This window comes from Diabrotica virgifera, chromosome 8, assembly GCF_917563875.1.
Source record: "Diabrotica virgifera virgifera chromosome 8, PGI_DIABVI_V3a".
In the NCBI taxonomy this organism is placed as follows: domain Eukaryota; kingdom Metazoa; phylum Arthropoda; class Insecta; order Coleoptera; family Chrysomelidae; genus Diabrotica; species Diabrotica virgifera.
Genome location: NC_065450.1, coordinates 117,582,839 through 117,606,979, shown reverse-complemented (window position 1 = coordinate 117,606,979; position 24,141 = coordinate 117,582,839). Strand labels below are relative to the sequence as shown.

Sequence of the window (24,141 nt, the reverse complement as noted above, 5' to 3'; positions counted from 1 at the left end):
TTTTTTGTCCGGGGATTTTTTGTCCCGGGATAATTTGTGGGGATTTTTTGTCCGGGATTATTTGTCCGGGGATTATTTGTCCGGACCCCCAGCGATTTGTTCTTTGAAGTGTGTCAAAAACACTTGGATCTACAGACCGAGCGCGTCTCGTAAATTGCACGGCTTCGCGCAATCGTACTTGAGACACTGTGTCAGGTGAGGTGTTTGAAAATTTGAGTAACTTGATTCTGTGGTGTGAATTTCTAAAACTTTTATATGCGGTTTTTGACCATTGTGAGAACTTTTGTTTTATTTTCAAAGTGTTCTTTTTGTTGTAAGTAGAAAATGAATCGTTGTACTAAGTGTAACATAAACTTTTCGAAATCTTCTAACTTGACGGCACATGTAAAAAAGAAAACATCCAGGTAATATCATATTTTATACAGGGTGTTTGGTAAAGAATGGGCCATAGCTTAACCGTAGATTTCTGAGCTTAAAATAGGTCGATTTAAGCTAACTTACCTTAGTACTAATGTTGATAATAACCGAAATACAGTTTGTCAAAATTAAACTTTTATTTTATTTATTATCTTGAATATTGAATATTGAAATTTGGTAAGCGGGGGTTTTTTGGAATGAGAAATCTAAATTCGCCACCAAAACTGATGTATTACCCAGAGGGTAATTACACCCACAACCTGGTGATTGAATGCGATGACGAGAAAAGGGCTTTAATAGGTGCGGTTAGCAAAATAAGAAGAGATGAGGAAAGTTCTCTGAAAGAAGCTAAGGAAAAAGTAATTTTACAGCTAACAGGGCAAATAAATGATTTAGTTTCTTTCGAAGAATTAAAGGCTGTACAAAAAATTGTAGTCTCGATAAAACCCACCATAGATGCTATAAGAAATCAAAAAGATATCAATTTGGGTTTTCCATCCACATCCAGAATACCCTCCAATAAAAAAATTATACCCCAAAGGAAATTTTTCCCAACAAAAAAAATTAAAAAGGGAAAGAAAAGTTCAAAATTGCAAAAGCCGTCCTCAGAAGAAGCCAATATGCTAGCTGCAAAAGTTTTAATTTAAAAATAATTTATTTTTTTATGTGTCAGTATATGTTTTAAAATAAGTTTTGTTTTATTTTTTGAGAAAAAATAAAAATACAGCATACTTACAGTACTTTTTTTGAAATGCTATTTTCCAAAGTTTATAAAATTTCTTACGCTCGATGCTCGATTTTATATTAATAAAGTTAAAGTGGACTTTAAATTTAAAGTTTTCTTTAACTGTAACAATTGCATTTTTTAAGGTAACACACACTTTAACTTTATTATGAAATCGAGCGTTAGTCAAAATTCTAAATGCTCAGTAAATAATAACAACAATTGGGTACTTGTATTGAAAACAACATATTTTGTACTTTGAAAAAAAAACAACATATTTGCAACATAGATAACAAAACAACATGCTTTGTTACGTATTTTAAAAACTCTCCATCATGCATGCTCCATGAGAAAAGAAAATATAAAACTAATTTCATCCTTATCGTGTCTCAGATGGCGTAGCTACTTTTGCTATAACTATTCAACGCTTTGCTACTCTACCTACCTACATACAATTTGTATTATTTTATCAAAAAACAAGCATTTACATACTCTGCAAATTGTATATTTTGCTTTGCATTTTCATATGAAAAAACCGCGGTATTTATCTTGAACTTTTTTTCAACAAGGTGCAATACTTAGGTAATATTATTATTGATAAAACAAAGTATATTAAAATACAATGTTAAACACTTTAATAATATTAGCAATATTTAAAAACTTTAATATATTATATTATAGTATACATATTATGAATCAGTAGAAACGAGTATATTTAAATTTGGTAAATTATAACTCCACTCGACCAGAGCACGACCACACAACTCAAAACACAAGTACGCAAATACGGTTGCGTGAAGCGTGGCTCGAAACGAGACTCGCTCGGTCTGTAGATCCTTGTGTCAAAAACTGGCAACAGGAGAGATAGACGTGTTTGCTATTCGTGCTTATGCGTTATGCGTGCGAATAGACGAATGAGAATGAACCCTCCACACTTCTTCACATGTACACAAATAACACATAGCGAAGTGTGGTGCCGCCATGAACTATGCATAAAAACGCTAATTTAACATTACAAACGGTCCAAAACGTTTAAAACTGGTTCTTTTTGATTGCACAAGTACGTTTTTCGAAACCATACAACTTCATCTACAAATTCCATCTAATGCCGTCTTCGTGGAAGCATTTCCTGTGACTTGAGATCGTTTGTAATGTGAAAGTTTAAATTCGGCGTTTTTAGGAATATACCTATCGAAACTCAATCGTTGCCAAAATTCAAAATAGAAATTTCATGTTATAGGCTTTAAGGAATAGACTCTAAAAATGAATATTACACAGCGACTGATCAATGGAAGTGACACATTTTATTGATCTCATGAGAATCGTAAAAAATGGAAAAAATTGTGCAACTAGAGATTGCAATTGCTGTATCCAGCAATCTAGCTGGATCCAGCGCTTTTTTTACACGCTGGATCCAGCAAACCGTGGTGGATCCAGCAGCGCGGATCCGCAAACGTGTCAAATTCGAAATAAGTTACTTAATGTATTCATTAGCCTCTTTATTCAAAGCCGTGAGTCGGCAACTTGCCATTCTATCGCGCTAGCAGTAGCTCAGTATGCTGGAAAGTTTCTACAGCCTAAAAGTTTGCATCCATAAAGCGTTGATAGACATTAATTCTGCTACAAAATTATCTGCTGGCGAGTGGTCAATAAACAATGAGTTGATCCCACTCTTTGACCGGGAAAACTGCCTGTAGAAGCTCTTTTCAGAAGAGAGTACACTTTGGTAACGGCCGACACAACCATGAAATTTGTCTTAGACAAACTAAATAGCCGACACAACCATGAAATTTGTCTTAGACAAACTAAATAGCCAGGTCTGTAGCCTTAGTGCCGATCTAACGGAAGCACTACGCAACAGAATCGCGGAACAGCACCTCTCTGAAGTTACAGGTACATTAATGTACTTAATCCAAAAAAGTATGACGAAGGACTAAACAATCCTGGTTATTTCCCCATATCGAAAAAGAATGCAATGCGACAAGAGATGAAAAATTTGTTGAATCGTATAAAAAATAAACAAGTGATGGTGGAACCAGTGCAAGAGGACATAATGGAAGGAGATGGGCCAACTAATCCGGAGCCCGTAAATTTTACTTTAGAACAAGAGCTTGAGATTGAATTAAAACGAGAAAGAGAAAACTTTGTAACAAAAAAAAACTGGTTGTCAAAAAGATTATGAAAAGATTTTGGAAAAGGAAATGACCGATTGTGACACCGAATGAGTGAAAGCCGATAATTTGTCCATGATCTATGGCTATTTGATGACCTTAAAACCAACCAGCATAGAGGCCGAAAAGGCTTTTTCCACAACCGGCTATATCGCCGCCGCCTATGAAAAGTATAACTCCGAAAAATGCCGCGAAAAATATTATTTCTGTTTGTGGGTCCACGAAAATTATAATTAGTAAAAAGTTCTCAGAAATAATTGTTTTCGTCGGCAGAAACAGAAACAGAAAGGAAAATAATTGTTTTCGTCGGCATCTATTATGAACTAAATCTTTTCATTATAAATATTTTGGGAGTTATAATCTTCGCGGACACGCATATAAAAAAATTGTAATCGCCAATACTTATCAAAGAGTTATTATTTTCACTGGAAATGTATTAGGAATCATATTAATCATAGGTACCAGCGATATGTGTAGTTCTGTGCGAAGTAGGTTAGACGATAAGACGATAGTTAAATATGTTTTTGGTCTAACTTCCATAAAAACCAAAATTTTTCATGTTTCTGTTGTTTAGAAATTTAGAATATAAACAAAAAAAAACAGTAAAATCGTGTTTAAATTTTTATTCCACATTTTGCTGCATCCAGCTGGATTCAGGCCAATCTTGCAAAAATCCAGCTGGACTGAAAATGCTGCTTATGTGCAACGTTTATTCATTTAACAGCTTTACAGAAACTGACTTCATTTGTGGCAAAATGCAAAAATTTCGAAAAAAAAACTGCATTCTTCAACTTTAAAAAGCATTATGATATTTGTCCATACGACACTGCGTTCAAAAGTTATAGAATTTTTACCGATGAGTTGAAAAATTTTATTAAATAGATTTCGCGCGTCGCTACCGATTTTTTTTATTATTTCGTGTTCTAATAATTATGTTTTTTTTTAGTTTCGAGATGACTGTTGAAATGTTTGATTATTTGGATCATATACTCGAACTTCAGGAAGCAGGTAAGTGTTAAAACTATATTACTAGCTTAATTTTTTTGGGGCACTATTGTTTTACTAGAATTTATGTTCACGGACAAAAATATTCTATGTTTGTTAAATTTTGTATTTCGACAAATTTTTTACTGTTACATCATTATGCTCTAAGAAAATGTCAAATACACAAATTTTAAGAATTAGTTTCGAAGTGGAAATCTAAAGGGTTAATTACCATAAAATATAAAATATTTTTGTTTGTGATACATGATATTATACACTGCGCGCGTAAAGTATGGATACATGAAGATATATGTAATACCCCTTATGATAATATAGTAACAAATATAAGCCTGCGAGACTCTTGCGTCTTGCAGTTAGAACTGAGGGTCGTTTTAGGGAGTATATAAGTTCGGCTATATTCTTAGATACTCTATGAGAAACAAAACAATTGTAACAAAAATTTTGAAAATTGGACTTATGCGCATTACGAACAATACCATAAACATACATAGCGAATTAAAATATCCATTAAATGAACACTCGACACATTTGACATGTACTCAGAGGTCATTATTATAATGTAACAACAAAATTTTTTAGTACATTTTTCTCAGCAGCCGACTTCTTTGCTCTGAAATTAATTGTCCTGGTTTTGATATCTTCATATCAAACTCTTGGTCCTTGGTCTTCTAATCATATTCATATAACACAACATTCCTGCGTTGCGACGCCTACAGTAATATCGAATATCGTTTCCAGACTTTTTAAAAATATGTCACCTTAGCACTTATATAAATTAACATAAATAATTTTTTCATTATTAGTTTTCTAGGAATCTAAACACCAGAAATTTTATCAGTATACATTATTATAGTAAGACTATTATGTATTGTTTTTGCTGACTGTGTCCTGTGTTATGAGGTCACTCGCCTAAACAAAATTTGCCGAAACAGCGCGGCTATTATTTATAAGTAGGTATCATAACCAGACAAAAGTATAGAGATAATGCCGGATATCGTGTAAACATAATACCGAAATATTATTTTAACGATATACACTTCTCCAAGAAATTAACGCACCATCTTAAAAACGGGTCATTTTTAATGTCTCGAATTTCCTAAACCTGTTGTCCAATTTAAGTGATTTTTTTTAATATTTCGTCTTATTCTTTATAAATATCGCAGTAATAGTCCGTTCTTTAACGGTAAAATATTGCAAAACCTCTAAATTTTAAAGAACCGCTTGTATTGACATGAAATTTGGCATACGCATAGCTAACAAGTCAAAGAAAAAAAGTGATATTGTGCCGATATGTGCTTTTGCCCTGGGGGTGGTTGTCACCCCCTCTTGGGTGTGAAAAAAATATTCGTCCAAAGAAACTTTTGTTCTATATAGTTTTTTCACTAAGTCAATACTTTTCGAGTTATTTGGCAGTGAATATGTTCATTTTTTTCAACAAAATAACCACGCTTTTAGACGGTTTTTCGCAAATAACTCAAATAGTAAGTATTTTGTCGAAAAAACATTTTTGACAAAAATATAGCCTGTAAAAAATTTAAAAAAATGGTGTATATATTACGTCTCTACGCCTAGTAAAAGCAGAGTTATAACTAATGAAAAATAGGTTTATATTCGTCAAATTCCAAATGGAATACTTTAACGTAAAATAACCAAAAATGAAGCACATTTCGGGGAAAACTCATTACAACTTATTTAAAGTGTTTAAAAAAGCTTCAGTTTAGTTTTATAAAAAAAATTCTAGCATCAAAATTAAACAAGTTACGCTCAAAATAAAGTTAGTCCCTTTTGTTTTTGGTAAAAAAATCGAGAAAATCACCCCCTAATTTTATTAGTATATTAAATGAACTTAATCGTTACGACTTTATAAGTTTCTTGACTCGTGTATATATTGTTTATATTATCTGTAAGTTTCATCGGTTCAAAGTCCTTATTATTGAAAGGGCTGTAGTTAAAACGGGTTGAACGAGTCACTGATCACGAATGTATGCAAATTGAGAAACACCAAATCTTAATCAATTTTTGTTTAACAGAAAAACAAAAAAAATACATGATATTCAGAAAAGCAAATCTGACTTTTTTTGTTTTTCGAGATTTTTGGTATCTCTAACAATTTTTAGGTTATATTGAAAAAAGCATATTTTTCAAAATTTAAATTTTTAAAAATTTTATTTTAAAACCAAATTTTTTCAAAAATAAGCACTTTAAATCGATGAAACTTACAGATCATATAAATACAACATAAGTAAAATAATTTGTGGAGCGGTAACGATTAATTTCATTTAAATTGCTAATTAGGGGGTGGTCTTCCCGATTTTTTTTACAAAAACAAAAGGGACCAACTTTATTTTGAGCATACCTTGCTTAAATTTAATGCTAGAAACTTTTTGTAAAAACAGAAATAAAGCTTTTTTTAAACGCTTTAAAAAAGTTATAATGGGTTTTCCCCAAAAAAATGCTTAATTTTTGGATATTTCACGTCGAAATATTGTATTTGAAATTTGGTGAATATGAATCTATTTTTCATGGTCTATAACTCTGGTTTTACGAGATCCAGAGACCTAACGCGTACACTTTTTTTACTTTTTTTTAGGCTATATTTTTGCTAGGAACGTTTTTTTTTTCGACAAAATACTTACTTTTTGAGTTATTTGCGAAAACCTTCTAAAAATGTGGATATTTTGTTGAAAAATGAACATATTCACTCGCAAATAACTCAAAAAGTGTTGACTCTCTATAGAAAAAAAGTTACTTAAAATTAGTCAGTTTACCCATTTCCGGACTTATTTTGGACATATATTTTTTCAGCCCCAAGAGGGGGTGAAAGTCACCCCCAGGACAAAAGCACACATCGGCATAATATCACTTTTTTTCTTTGACATGTAAGCTACACGTATGCCAAATTTCATGACAATTAAAGCGGTTCTTTAAAATTTAGAGCAAAAACCGTGAAAGAATGGACTATAATAATAGATATTGTTGCTAGACAGGTCAATTATTGTCAATGTATACCGGGTGTACCAATCAAACTGTGTTCTTTCTCACTCTGTGGAATATTCTAGCATTATGCTAACTTATTATTCTAGCATGCAATAGCATACTGAAATTAAAGCCCAACTATAGCCTCACATTTTCTTAACATTATGATTTTTTATTCATTCACTTACATTGGATAATAAAAAAGTTAGGTACTTTTTTAACTAGCCATGTTTTTCATCAATACAGACTGTTTTTAAATAAGTATGGCAAACTTTAATGGGTAATTCTGCACGAAAAAGTAATGACAGTTTGCTTCATAAACGTTTATTTTATAAATGCATTGTTTACCGAATAGGGGGGGTTGAAATGTTTCTTACAAACTGACGATTTATTTATTGCTCTAAAACCGGTTGAGATATGCAAAAGAAATTTTGTGGGTTTTAAGAGGTAGTTTTAACTTTAGTTAGTTAGAACATAGGCAGGGATCACTTAGATCGTGGGTGCAAACCCCACCCGGTGTCAGTTGTTAAGATATTTATTAATTTGGCTAGTCTTTACTATGGCTATGATATTCAAGCTTAAAATGTACCTCTCTGTTACGTTGTTCTAAGATATGCAATAGGGTAATGGGCAACTGCGAGACTTGCAAGACTCTTGCTGCAAGACCAAGACCGGGAGCGCAATACCAAGACCAAGACCAGGTGTACTTTTGCAAGACCAAGACCAAGACTGTCTAAGTCTCGTCTTGGTCTTGCATTTGGGCAACACTATTGTTGACGCTTTTGATTATTTCATCCATGGTTAAATTGAAGACACCAATGAGAGAGACACATAGGACAAGTGGCCCATTTTATTTTCTCTTTATGTTAATATCACTGGTTGTAACAAAAATGTGTTTACTAGTTTCTGCATGTTGATCGTCAATATTAGACATTAACAGGATATATGCTGCATCGGCAATAAATAATTGTAACAGAAGATTGTAAAATATAAATATGGGTGGCCCTATTTAAAAATACGCATATAGTAGATCCCAAACCCTTTTTTGTGCGTCATTAATTTTGACGTCATATAGGATTTTAAGAATGTCGCAAATCATTACGCTCGAAACACACACTAAGAATTTTGACGTACGAAACGTTCGGTGAAGGGAGAAATATTCCATATGATTGCTTGAGACACTATTTAGATTTCAACCATCGCACGGTCAAAATTCTTAGTGTGTGAAACAAGCGTTACATGACATTTTAATTAAATCTGACACTGACAGTGGTCAGTGTCAGATTTAACTGACAGTTGTCAATGTCATCAATATAAAAAAATATTTATATTTACGTCGTTGACAAAATTTCTAACTTATGAAATTACAATTGTCATTTTACCATATGATCGATTATTTTTGTGTCAAATTATCCGTACTCGCCTCATTGATTGGTTATCTATTTAGAGTATTGTAATCGCCAACCAATTATACTTTTTTCATCTATTGTCATTTGTTTCGAGCTTCTGTCATATGTTGTATAATCTGTGTATAATATTAATATACACGGATTCATATGACAGAAGCTCGAGACAAATGACTGTGAATGAAAAGCCCTATAGATAATTTTCTAAGTTCAATGGATAATAATCACAAAGGTACGTTTTTTTCTGTCACTTCCAACTCTAATGCGTTAGAGAGAATTCGATAATCTGTGACGCACTGAAAAGAGGGTTTGGGACGGACTATATTATCCGTTTATCTCAGAAATTGTACGAGTACGTGGCAGACGTCGAAAATATAAAATTTTAAATCGCTGGTCCACCTAATACACATGACTATTATAACTATTACGGGGTGTCACAGGTATCTTTATGTTTGAATACTTTACTAGCTCGCTGTATAAACATTCATTGTCACAACGGATTGAGTTTATAGTGATTGTATAATACGCATGTGAATATAACAGACGCGGGGTCGACAGCCTTTAACGAAATCACAGGTATTGATAACAGTTTTTACATTTTTTAGTTTTTGGTTCGCTGAATATGGCTAGATCGAATTCTATGACCAGCGCCGGGCAGTGTCGTCTTGCTCCGTTGATACCTTGTATACTCGATGCTTCGAAACTATACGATTATTGTGTGAAGATTATGTTCAAATTACATATGACTCTACCGCCCGATACGCTCTCGGGGCATAGAGAGAGATTCCTCAAGCAGTTTAGATTATTGAAAAAGTTTTATGAGAGCACCAGCAATTTGCAGTATTTTAAGGAGCTGATTGCAATACCGCCGTTACCTGAGGTAATGGATTTAGAAGAAGATTTAATTAAATGTATATCTATGAAAGAGTACGAAAATAGCCATGTTGTAGAACTAAATAATGGTAGCGCTAGTAATTTTAACGATGATAGTATTAGTGGTTCTGCTAGTAGTACTAACAATACTAACACTAACAATACTAAACAATCTGAAGATGAAAATGTAGGTATCTTGATTGATCTTAGTTAATTTGTGTAGAATCTTAAAAACAGCTTGGGTTGTTTGTTGCCATTTTTTGTCCCTTAGAGAGAAAATTAATATATTTAATACAAAATCATAACACTAAATAATACAATGTGCTCTAAATTTTCATACAATTTATTTATTAACTTGCGATAATGTTTCGTTAGCAGTGCATCTTTCGAACTGTAGTGGTTGTATTACTTTATATGGGTTGATAACATGATATAATGAAACCGAAGATATGACACCACGCAGCTCCTGTCAAATGTCAAGTGACGTCAATACGTGACGATCCCGACCACAAACCATACATACTCATAGACGTTGCACGACCATGTTAATCTTTTGAATCGAATTAACGCCATCTCTTGATTGGCATGGGAACTAAATTGACAAATTTTAGTTACGTGGGAATTTCAAATTATAACTTTTGCTGGATTTTTGATGAAATTTCGCAAGAAATTGAAACAACAGAAAGACAATTCAATGTTTTACTGAAAACTTCAAATATTCCAATTTGTTTTCAAAATGCTAAACACTACTGCCATGTGTCACGTGGCGTGAAAGCACTGATGTAATATTGAGTTGAATGAAAATTTTTGAAAGAATCTTGTAGGATGATTGTTTAGATAAATACCTTATAATCTTTTACAAACTTCCAAAAATATATAGGCCTGAAATGTTGATGACACACTTGTCTATTGGAATAAACTGTTTCAGGATCTATTATATTGTTTTTTTAAATGTGGAGAAACACAACACGGGATGATCAATGTAAACTAAAAATTCTACTCATAAAAACGGAGAGGAGGTTAATACAATTGATTAAAATTGTGATTAAATCTAATTAAAAACGTAACACCACTATAATAAAATAATTAAGCCACAAACTGTAAAATAAAAAGTAAATAACAAATTAATTTAATTGTCAACTGTCAGTTGTTAAATATGACAAGAGAATTGACTGACAGCGACATCTCTGGATTGGAATGGTAACTAATTTGCTGTGTTGACCTTGACAATTTACGTAAAACGTCTATGAGTATGTATGGTTTGTGATCCCGACATTTTTGTCATTTGTTGTTGTTTGTTTCTGCTATTTATATAACAGGTTAAACATTTGGAAAAACTGGTTGTCAGAAACGAGTACAATACCTCCTTATAGAAAATAATTCTAAAAATGACCATCATTATATATAGCTATTTCTCAATTAGAACAAAATGAGATCGATACTGAAATAATCTCACAGAATGGTGAAGATAACCATAAAAGAATCGGTAGATATGGAAACAGGAAGATATAACCTAAGAAATTGTGATCAAACTAAAAAGCCTTCACACAAATTTCCACTGCAGAACAAGTTACAGATGTGATGACCAAACCTCTAACGAAAATAAGATTCCACATCCTCTCAAAAACGGGACTGATGTAGATGCGAAAAACCTTTTTAATAACGGAAAGTATTAAAATTTAGTAGGTATTAATAAGGTTTTTCTCATTGTATTCAGTGAATGTCATAATTACGTTAGTGTGATAATAATTTTAATGAAAACATCACTATTTTAAGTGCACATTTGCCTATTTTATCTTCAATAGATCCATAATTCACAAAAGTTTATATCCATTACTTTATCACTACGTTTCGTAAAAAGAAATTTAAGATAAATAATCCGTAATTTTGTTACCAGAATGCTTCCACTCTTCATGTTATCCATAGTTTATTTCAAATTGGCGAAGCTAACTAGTCACGTATTGACGTCATGCGCAGAACCGAACGAATTTGAAACACTTTGGTGTCATATCTGGTGGCACGTAGTGGAGTTGCGCCGGCAGGTATGGAACCGCGTACGATTGTCTTCTGACGAGCTGTTGACCTGCTGAACCCTGGGCTGCACGCATCATATCATTACAATATGTATTTATATTTATAAATATATCCAGAAAGGTGCATTGTTACTGAAATAAGTATCATGGATGCATTAATAAATTTTTTGAAAATCTCAAAAGTGGTACTTTTTAGGTTTTAATTATTTTTTTTTAACATTGACTAAATCCATCAACTGTATTATAAAGTAGGGATCCAACAGAACGTAACGTAGCACGCTTTGAGAAATAGAAAATATGTAATACACTCACCGGCACAAAATTCCGCCACCACAAATGTTTTATTAAGTTTAACAATCTATAACTTGTATGTATTTGTACTCCGATTTTCAAGATTCTTGCGTCAGTTTGTAGGTACAGTTACGATCACTGAATAGTTTACACCTTAATTTTTATACTGTATTTTTTTTTATTAGCTTAATGCCTCGACAACTAATGACCCTTGGCATTTTTGTTAAATGTAAAATGTATTTATATTATTTTGATTTTTTAATTTCAATCAACCTATTCTAGGTGCACCACTGGTAACGTCACTTTGACGTAAAAGGTGAATTTAAACGAAGTGAAATTTAAAAAATTGGCTCCTAGATACGTAAGCCTGTAAACTATTAAATGATCGTAACTGTACATGTATTGATATCGTTTGTTATTATTCCGGTAATAAAAAATGTTTGCTTAGGTGGCATTATACGGGAGTGAATGCATTGTATTTTCTCCTAACTTTAAAAAATTCTGTGGAAAAATCGAGGGGCTGATTTTGTTTCATACTCCTTTCGTATTATCTCGGATGCATCCCTAAGATTTTGTTTTTTGAATTATCCGAATATCTCTTTTCGTATAAAAGCTGTAAATAAAAACGCTGCTTTGAAGGTTTATTTAATTAAAAATATCAAATGCACTCAAATTAACAACACAAAACAAAATTAACAACAAAACAATCCACATCTTGCAGCAACGACTGTTCGCAATGTAAACATCGAATAAATCGAAGATAATGTATCCTTGCCTGGAGAATAGCCCGACATTCCTCTACCAGGCCCATAACTGTACCAAATTTTCTGGAGGCCTAGGATGACGCTGAATAGTTATTTTCAATTCATCCCATAAATGCTCGATAGGACCGCATCTGGGCTGCATGCGGGCCATGCTAATCTTATCAACGCAACCTCTATTTAAGATATTTATGAGTCAATCAATGTGTTTTGTTTATTTACAAAAAATTGTGCAGCTCTTACAAGAAAATAGATATTCGGATAATTCCAAAAACAAAATCTTAGTGATGCCTCCGGGATAATACGAAAGGGCTATGAAACAAAATCAGCTCTTCAATTTTTCCAGAGAATTTTTTAAAGTTAGGAGAAAATACAACGCTTCCATTCAGCCCCGTATAATGCCATCTAAGCAAAAATTTTTTGTTACTTAAATAAAAACAAACGATATCAATACATGTACCTACAGACTGATGCAAGAATCTTGAAAATCGGAGTACAAATAATAGAGTTATAATTTGTCAACTTATAAAAAATTTTTATTGGTGGAATTTTGTGCTGGTGAGTGTAGGAAAAGATACAAACTAGACAGGAAATTTTCCTCAGAATTTGTGATTTGTAAATAGAGGGATAACCCTCTATTTATGGTCGACGGCTGTTCATTAAATGAACACGGTTCCAAATAAACCACAAGCTGATACAGACCCTTCCGACTCGACTAGGAACTGATCCCGTCAGTGCCGTGGTTATTTTGCGGTGTCGATGTGTTGAAATTTTTATCATTGTATTGTAACCAACTTACTAAATTCGCTACCGCCAACACTGGTGGTGTACCCTCGATACTCAAAGAGACAAGCATGGTCCGACCGATTTTATCAAAAAGGAAATATTTATTAATTTCACGGTGACGTGGGATGCCTGCCGTGCTCTCTTTTCTTTTCACTATTATATATTTTCTATTCCTCTTTGCCGACGTAAACTGGTGAAGCGTGCCACGCCACACTTCATCGGATCCCGGCTTAACATATTGTAAAGATTCCCTACATTATCTTTATTTGTTTTTGGTTAAAGATTTTAATAAAATCGGGGTAAAATATATACAAACCTATAAACATTCCAGTTTTAGAGGTGGCAGATTATAGTTTAAATGATGGGAGTATAAAAAATTATAGGTAAATTGGTATATTTTTTGGTTATTTAGGTTACTTATATATTGTACATAAATTTCTAACCACTGCTTTACACATCCTTATACTATAGCTAAAATGTACATAATTTTAAACCGTTGCTTTTGCACATAAATAAAAATATTTTAACCATCGAGGTTGTTTTTTTAATATGCCCTATTTTTAATGTGTTTGTAATTAAAATTAATATAAAAGTTTTGATATCCTTTTTTTGGGAATTTGAACTGTAACAATTCTACTAATCTACTGAATATCTTATTTCTCATTCTCATAAACCTCTTAACTATTGGTAATTGTATAAGTTTTGTCACATTATAGTGACTTGTATTGATTTTGAGTCAATTGCATTTATCTTTCCATTCTCACAAAGTAGAAGTAATAAAAATATATCTAATATATATTATGTTTACAAACAACTGTTATGTCTAAAGTAAAAATGCAATTTCACATCACGAATAGTACATACATATACAGGATGTGGCATTAGTGAAAGTCCAATTACTCGTTTGTTGTAAGACGTGCGAAAAAACTTAATTACATAAACGTTGGGGCATAGATAGGACCATAATTTAAAAATATTCAAATATACAGGGCCACCCGTATTGACCTCTTTTTAACGTGTTGGTTAGATGAACTTGTTTTTTTGTATGTTTTTTTGTAATAGAACACCCTGTATATTTTGACGTTTTTGTATTCTTTTCGATGTTTTCCTTCTTGAAATATTAGGTTTTTTTAATGTTATAAGAGGTACTTTAAAAGATAATTACGTTTTTTTTATAAATTTCGTAGCAATATTCACACCCTGTAGAATTGTAGGGAGTTCATATCAAAAAGTCTATTGATACACAAATGGTTTTTAATGTAGTCTACTATTGTTAAAAAATATTAATATAGCTAAATGTTTATTTTTGGTTGGTTTTGGGTTGGTCGAAACACGCAATGAGTATTTCTTAAATGGAACACCGTGTATTTTAGTATTGTAATAAAATGCTATTTTATGGTACTTTTTTATTTCATAAGCCTTCCCTATACCTAACTGCTTTAATTTGTAAGTTATTCGTAATTCTTTAAGCCAATTATTAATTTCAACAATAATTACGTGATATTTATTAGGTACGTAGGCCATGAAAATATTCAATCAAAAATAATTTTTCGAAAAAAAAAATATTAATCCAGACTGATCCTTAATTTATTAATATTGGATAAGATATCAAAATATCTACGTAGTTTAGAGTGTTGGTGTATAAAATATTAATAAAAACATACAATATTCGAAGTACTTGGCTATGACTTTGACACTAAACTTCCTTAAACATTTGACATTATACTCTTTTTGTAGTTCCAGCTTTGTTATCATTATCTACTAATATGAATTTTTCTAATGAGGAACTAACTAAAATGGTTTTTGTGCTAGGAGAGTTTAACAAAAATGCGCTACTAGCAATAAGTATTTATCATCAGCAATACCCTGATAGGCGATAACCAAGAGAAACTTTTAAAGTTTACTAATTAGAACGGTTTCAATGGACTGGAGACTTAGATTACGAGAAGTCTGATTGGATAAAAACTATTGTAAATGAAGAAAATTAATTAATTGTAATCCTTAGTGACATTGAGAATCCTCACATTAGTACGACCGTTCTCGTAATCTAATTGTCTAGGCCGTTGAAACCGTTTTAGTATATTTTGAAAAGTTTCTCTTTTTGGATATCGTCTATCATCGAATTGTGGTTTATTCTTATAAATTTAATTTCAAACTTAAATTGTGGTTCATTCCCAAATAAAATGTATGTTTTATAATGATGAATTTTTATTGCTAGTATCATATTTTGTTACTTATACTCTCCTAGCACAAAAACCATATTATTCAGTTCCTCCGTAGAAAAAGTAATTAATAATGGTAACAAAACAAAGGGAACTGTAAAAATAGTCTAACGTCAAATGTTTAAGAAAGGTTAGTGTCAAAGTCATGCCCAACTAGTCAGAATATTGTGTGTTTTTATTAGTATTTTACACACCAACAATCTTAACTACTTCGGTATTTTGATAACTCATTATTATAAAGATATTAATAAATAATAAATATTAATATTAATAAATTAAAGATCAGTCTAGATCAGTGGTTCTCAATATTTTTGAGTCGTGTACCACAAAATTCTTTTTATTATTTTTGGTACTACCTAACTGTGGGATTCCTTAAAGACAATCGTAATAAAAGTCCGTGTGATGTTTAACAGTTTTAATTAATAAAATAGATAACTAAATTATAGATACTATTAAATTGACGAAATGTAAAAGTGTTTGTGTAATTGAGCCTAAAATTTTACGAGTTCTCACAAAAGAAAATGTCTTTGAAATAATCGCGTTTATCTACTTAATATATGACCTTTTTGTCAATATATAAGTACGTATTAAACTTCGCGTCCTTTCAATTATTGCCAAATACAACCTCTTTCCTCATTCGAATCTCAAAATCGACTGCCTCTCGCATCCCTACGCTAAAACAAATTCTCTTAAAGGGACCGTTCAAGTATTACGTAACGCAGGTTGGGGGGGGGTCAAAAATTGCGTTACGCAATAGTTAAACTCCCATAAGAGTGCGTTACGTAGAGGGGGGGTTAAAAATCTTCAAAAATCGCGTTACATAATACTTGAACGCTCCTATATCTAATCTCCCTTTTCCGTTTTAACCTATTAAAATTGGATCAAAGTATGTACCGACTTTTTCCAATAAACGAAAACCAATAAAATTAGTCAAGGCGGCTACTTATGTTTATCTTGCGTCTCAGCTAACTCCGATTCCCGATCCCCAAGCTAATCCGCACATGTGTTCTTATGCGTGAGACTCTTATTTCGTTTTCGTAATAATAATTAAGAAAAATTATATACAGGAGTCTTAAAAATTAAGGTAAAATATTTACAATTCTACATAACTGAAATACCGATGTCGCTATTTTTTTCGAAACATTATTTTTTATTGAATATTTTCACGGCCATAAAATTTCAGGTTATTTTTTTGCAATTAATGTTTGGGGAATGATTAAGAAAGAAAAAAGTATCATAACATAGCATTTCATTATAATACTAATATACAGGGTGTTCCATTTAAGAATACGCAGAAAATACTGATTCCGAGTTTCGACCAACCATGTATATCAAAATAGAACATTTCACTATAGCTACATTAATAATTTTTAACAATAATAGACTGTATTAAAAATAATTTGAACATAAATATTTTTTTTTATGTCAAACCACTACAATTCTACGTGTTGTATAACATTACAAAACCTTATATTTCAAGAAAGAAAACATCGAGGAGAATTCAAAAGTGTAAAAATATACAGGGTATTCCACTAAAAAAACGTAAGTTTGTGTCATCCTGTCAATACGGTAGGCTCCGTATATTTGAAAATATTTTTAAATTATGGTCCCATCTATTCCCCAACTTTTACCTAAATAACTTTTTTTCGTATCTCTTACGACAGACGAATAAATGAACTTTTTCACACTAGCGCCGCACCCTGTATACTACCCCATTTTCGTTTATCAGGAAATGATAGTGTTATCTAATTACTTAAATGCAGAAATTTAATAATAAAGATATTAATTTTATTGCATGTGTTTTTTATTAGTATTAGTCATAATGTTTTGCATGTGCTTAATGCACCGCTTATAAGAAACGCTTGCTTTAGCTTGCTGGATAAATGAGATAATATAAATAAATATTGTAAGAACAATATCTAAAACAAGAGGAATGTTTTTCTAGAATCGTAACTTAAATCCTTTCTTCTGTTTGATAAAATACATAGTACACAGTACATAAAATCGTTGGGTATGTCAGTGCCGGTTTATTCACTGGGCGCCCAGGGGCCCATTTCTGTTAGTTATAAAAAATAAAGTCGCTTAATAATCTACATATTTTCCGAAAAAAGCTCATACGCAGACACGCTAATACACTGCAAACGCCTATGTTCTCTTGTTACATCTCTTCACGCCCATACATAGTGGCGTAGCCTAGCCCCACAGGAGCCCCGTGCCAATGTTTATGGCGGGGCTCTTTTCCAAAAACTACAGAAAGTTGTCAGATTTAGCCATGTCTCGAATTGTATTTAAGATAATCGCATAAACGGAGTTTTTTTAGTTTCTGAGACAATTGTTTCCCCTACTCCAGTACCTTCCAAGTAAACTAATAATTTCATTTTGAATTGTGGGGCTTAAATAATAATTTATCTCACTTTTTGGCTTTAAAATAAGTGAAATGAGTGAAAAATAATTACGACCACGAATCAAGTAATCTGTTCACCGAGGTACACAGTACCAAGCGGCGCCGCTAGGAGAACACTCCAATAATGCGTCGCAGATTACTTATTCGAAACGTGGTCATTTTGTACTCTAATACAGAGTATGGTATGACAAGAAAGAAAATAATCGTTTCGTTTTGATTCAATTCGAGTCTCTTGCCATCCTCTGACACCTGATATTTCGGAATGTATTCCTTGTCAAAGAGGCTTTGCAAGAAGACTGAATTGGACCATAACGAAACGAAGAAGATGGTGCAAATATTAAAATATTTGCACCGGAGTATGGTTAGATTGTCCTCTAACGGGGAACAATGAAATGAGTGAAAAATAATTTCGACCACGAATCAAGTAATCTGTTAACCGAGGTACAGACGAAAAGCCCCAGATACAAAGTTTAGTATACATCTGGGTGTACTATATTACTTTGTATCTGGGGCTTTTCGTCTTCCTCGTTTTACGAGAGATGCCGTTGATTTGCGTCTCAACAGTGGAATTATTGCGTTCGCGGTACTTTCCCTTAAATAAGGCAGTTCGTTAGTATTTGATTCAGAGGTGTGACTACATAGCTCCATTGATAAAGCCTGAGAGGCAGAAATAGCTATCTGGAGATAGTAGTCCAACTCTGAATCAAATAAAAACAAAACTGTATTTTCCCTTTTTCATCTTTACTCAGATATGAGTACTTGAAACTGTCTTTCGGTCCTTTTCCTAGACGAAAAGAAAGTAGATATGTGACCGTGTCTTTTGTCTGCTTTCTTCTATATTCGTCGTCTGTGCTTTTAAATTGTAAAACCCGGGGATTTACGATGCTGCCAGAAAGCAGTTTTTGGCAGCATTCTTCAGTATTTTAATTGTTTAATTGTAGTAAACTTTGTATCTGGGGCTTTTCGTCTTCCTCGTTTTATAAAAAGAATACGATCATCTAGAAGCCAGATCTTCAACTACCTAGATCGACACTAGAGATATGCTGCAAAAAGATCAAAATAAACAGACGGGTAGAGGCCAGATCACAAATTCGAAATGAGCGTCATTGGTCAGAAAATTCACTTTTTAAAATTGATCTAGTAGTGTGGGATCCGAATCTGGGTCGACCTTCACCATTTGTTTACTTGATGAAACATTTTTTGTATTAAATTTCATACATAGACAGATAGGCATGGGTTGTCTATCAAATTATGCTCACAGCTATTCTTGGGGGGGGGGCGTAGGATTTGAAATCAACATTTCACGCCCAGTTTTTTTAAAGTATGGTAGAATTATTTTTTTTAATTAAATAATCATATTCAGTACAATTCAGAAAATATTCAAAAGAAAAATTCAAGGAAAAGCCAACGGTGGCAAATTTTTAAAGGCACCTCAAAAAACAATGGATTTTGAGGTGGACATCACAACTCATCATTTGATCATATGTGTAACAAAAGATTCAAAAATATTTTATTAGTTTATGAGTTTCTCGAGGTAATGCTGTCGAGATTTTTAGTTTTAACGATTTTTGACTTTCTGGTATCACCCCAGATTTCATAACAACGAATTTTTTTACAAAAAAGGGTAAAAATCAACATATTTATTGTTAATGTTGTTCTGAAGCTATTTCCTTGTGGCATTTTTATAATTACGTATTTTTTGTGGGAAATAAGCCACAATTTTACTAAAAAATGAATTTATTAACGTTTCGAAGCCCAAATCGGGTTTCGTTGTCAAAATACAAAATACTATTAAAATAAAACAAACATGTTGTTGCTAAGTAAAAAAATTCTTCTAATAATTTATTTAATCTGACTCATTTATATTGGCAATTCAGACGTATATTATACATTTTAAAGTAGAAGACTTTAAAATGATATCGCCAATATTTATGAGTTGCGTTCCTGGTATCGTTCATCACAATATTTACAATTATTTATCGTTCAATATTCTTGAGTTGGGATTGATTTCATGTAATCGAATGAACTATCTTTTAGTAAAGTCGTCCCAGGAACGCAACTCATAAATATTGGCGATATCATTTTAAAGTCTTCTACTTTAAAATGTATAATATACGTCTGAATTGCCAATATAAATGAGTCAGATTAAATAAATTATTAGAAGAATTTTTTTACTTAGCAACAACATGTTTGTTTTATTTTAATAGTATTTTGTATTTTGACAACGAAACCCGATTTGGGCTTCGAAACGTTAATAAATTCATTTTTTAGTAAAATTGTGGCTTATTTCCCACAAAAAATACATATTTATTGTTGTTAAACAAAAAATTGTTACAATGTCCACCACCTTTGAAAAAAAACGTTTTTAAATTTTTGTCAACTTTTATTTTAAATTTCTTTTTTGACTGTCAAATCGTAAAGTAATGCACACTGGAATATGTTTTTGAATCGCGTTGTAATTTACAAAGGATAATGGGAACAGTTGTTGTTCCTGCCCCTTCTGACTAACCATTTAGTATTTCTTTAGAAAAAAAATCCAAAAGTCTCTAATTAAATCATTTTTTAACAAAAAATTGCAAAAAACTCATAAAGGAAGCATTTTTCGAAAAATTACTTCGAGAGAAAAAGGATTTTTTTAAAAAATACGCCTATATAAAAAATTTTATTCGAAGCGATTCCGCAAATTGTTTCTTTTTTGTTATTTGTTAAGGTACTGGTAAAGTACACTTTAGAAAATAAGACCAAAAATAAGCATTTTTTCAAGAATTTTTTTTTCAGAACCTTATTCAAAACCAACATAAAGCTCTTTACATATTAATATTTAACTCTTAGAGAGTACAAAAAAATATACATATCTATTTTCATTTATACACGTACACTAAATGTCTATTAAGCTAAAATGACCATTTCATAAGGGAGGCATGAGACTTACCCCATATTTTTTTGCTATTTTATTGCTAATTTATTACGCAAATTAAAAATGTATTGCTTCATCCCCTTCAGAGAAACAGGTGGCTATTCCAGCTTAATATTAAGCTAGAATAGCCAACATTCATATTTCCGCAACGAAAGTAGATAGAGAGTTGCTTCCGGCGGCCTATTTTATTGCTAATTAATTGCTAATTTTTGCTGAAATTGCTGAAAGATTGGGTATACAAGAATTTACAAACTCACCCCCTTCAACCCCTACCGTTTTCATCATTCCTCGGAATCCACAAAAAGTGAAAATAACCAGTTTAAAGACCTAAAACCAAGTGGGTTTTTTTGCTTATTAATTGCTACAGGTCTAAGCCAAAAATGAATGTTTTGCTTCATCCCCTAATGAGCCACAATGGCTACTGCGGTTTAATACTAAGCCTACAATACCCAACAGTCCTATTTCAGGAAAGAAAGCAGATAAAGGGTTGTCTCTGGCGGCATATTTTATTTCTAATTAATTGCTGAAAGATGGGGTATACCAGCATTTACAAACTCACCCCCTTCAACCCCTACCGTTATCATCGTTCCCTGGATTTCACAAAGAGTGAAAATAACCAGTTTAAAGACTTAAAACCAAGTGAGTATTTTTTTCCTAATTAACTGCTGCAGGTCTACGTCAAAACGAATTTTTTTGCTTCATCCCCTAACGAGAAACAATGGCTACTGCGGTTTAACATTTAAGCTACAATTGGAACAGGAAACTAGTTATTTCAGGAACGAAAGCAGATAGAGGGTTGCTTCCAGCGACATATTTTATTTGCTAGTTAATTGCTGAAAGATATTGTATACAACAATTTACAAACTCACCGCCTCCAACCCCCACCGTTATCATCATTCCCCGATTTCACAGAAAGTGAAAATTACCGGTTTAAAAACCTAAGACCAAGTGGGTATTTTTTCCTGAGTAACTGCTGCAGGTATACGCCAAAAACGATTTTACGATTTTATTGCTTCATCCCCTAACGAGCAACAATGGCTACTGCGGTTGAATACTTAAGCTACAACACTCAATTCTCCTATTTCAGTAGAAAACAGATAGAGGGTAGCTTCCGGCGGCATAATTTATTGCTAATTAATTGCTGAAAGATTGGGTATACAAGAATTTACAAACTCACCCCCTCCAACCCTACCGTTATCATCATTCGCCGGATTTCACAGAAAGTGAAAATAACCAGTTTAAAAATCTAAGACCAAGTGGGTGTTATTTCCTAAGTAACTGCTGCAGGTCTACGCCAAAAACGATTTTTTTGCTTCATCCCCTAACGAGCAACAATGGCTACTGCGGTTAAATACTTAAGCTACAAGACTCAACAGTCCTATTTCAGGGACGAAATCAGATAGAGGGTCGCTTCCGGCGGCCTATTTTATTGCTAATTAATTGCTAATATATTACGCAAAATAAAAATTTATTGCTTCAACCCCTTCAGAGAAACAGGTGGCTATTCCAGCTTAATATTAAGCTAGAATAGCGAACATTCACATTTCCGGAACGAAAGTAGATATAGGGTAGCTTCCGGCGGTATATTTTATTGCTAAATAATTGCTGAAAAATTGTGTATACAAGAATTTACAAACTCACCCCTTTCAACCCCTACCGTTATCATCATTCCCTGGAATCCACAAAAAGTGAAAATAACCAGTTTAAAGACCTACAACCAAGTGGGTATTTTTTGCTTATTAATTGCTACAGTTAGAAGCCAAAAGTGAATATTTTGCTTCATCCCCTAGCGAGCCAAAATGGCTACTGCGGTTTAATACTTAAGGCTACAATACCCAACACTCCTATTTCAGGAAAAAAAAGCAGGTAGAGGGTCTCTTCTGGCGGCATATTTTATTTTTAATTAATTGCTGAAAGATGGGGTATACCAGAATTTACAAACTCACCCCCTCCAACCCCTACCGTTATCATCGTTCCCCGGATTTCAATAACCAGTTTAAAGACTTAAAACCAAGTCGGTATTTTTCTCTAATTAACTGCTGCAGGTCTACGCCAAAAACGAATTTTTTGCTTCATCCCCTAACGAGAAACAATGGGTACTGCGGTTGAATACGTAAGCTACAACACTCAATTCTCCTATTTCAGTAACGAGAGAAGATAGAGGGTCGCTTCCGGCGGCCTATTTTATTGATAATTAATTGCGAATTTATTACGCAAATTACAAATTTATAGCTTTAACCCCTTCAGAGAAACAGGTGGTTATTCCAGCTTAATATTAAGCTTGAATAGCCAACATTCATATTTCCGGAACGAAAGTAGATACAGTTGAGTCCGGGAATCTTTACCCGTGCGTCATCATTTAAAGCATACGAAATAAGTCGATGATAAGTCGGAAATTGAAATTTACTAAACGCAACAGAAAGTCACTGACTGTCACTTGCTGTTGCGTTTATCAAATTTCAATTTTCGACTTATCATCGACTTATTTCGTATGCTTTAAATGATGACGCACGGGTAAAGATTCCCGGTCTCAACTGTAGAGGGTAGCTTCCGGCGGTATATTTTCGATAGGTAAAGAGATCAGCAGTTACTATTAATGGGTGCTATCGGATACACTGGTGTAGGAGGTACCAGCTACAATACCCAACACTCCTATTTCAGGAAAAAAAGCAGATAGAGGGTCTCTTCTGGCGGCATATTTTATTTTTAATTAATTGCTGAAAGATGGGGTATACCAGAATTTACAAACTCACCCCCTCCAACCCCTACCGTTATCATCGTTCCCCGGATTTCACAAAGACTGAAAATAACCAGTTTAAAGACTTAAAACCAAGTCGGTATTTTTCTCTAATTAACTGCTGCTAAAGGTCTACGCCAAAAACGAATTTTTTGCTTCATCCCCTAACGAGAAACAATGGGTACTGCGGTTGAATACGTAAGCTACAACACTCAATTCTCCTATTTCAGTAACGAAAGAAGATAGAGGGTCGCTTCCGGTGGCCTATTTTATTGATAATTAATTGCGAATTTATTACGCAAATTACAAATTTATAGCTTTAACCCCTTCAGAGAAACAGGTGGTTATTCCTGCTTAATATTAAGCTTGAATAGCCAACATTCATATTTCCGGAACGAAAGTAGATACAGTTGAGTCC

At 32.9% G+C, this 24,141-nt stretch overlaps 1 protein-coding gene across 4 annotated transcripts in view; it reads left to right on the top strand.

Annotated features, from left to right (window-relative positions):
* LOC126890405 (huntingtin-interacting protein 1) overlaps positions 1 to 24,141 on the top strand; it is a 249,021-nt gene that overhangs the window by 102,936 nt on the left and 121,944 nt on the right. For 3 of the 4 annotated variants that reach the window (XM_050659301.1, XM_050659302.1, XM_050659303.1), the window contains 2 exons: positions 4,259 to 4,320; positions 9,305 to 9,759. In XM_050659301.1, coding sequence (XP_050515258.1) covers positions 4,259 to 4,320; positions 9,305 to 9,759 — 517 coding nt within the window. The remainder of the gene's footprint in view (positions 1 to 4,258; positions 4,321 to 9,304; positions 9,760 to 24,141) is intronic. The other variant, XM_050659304.1, reaches the window with a different exon arrangement.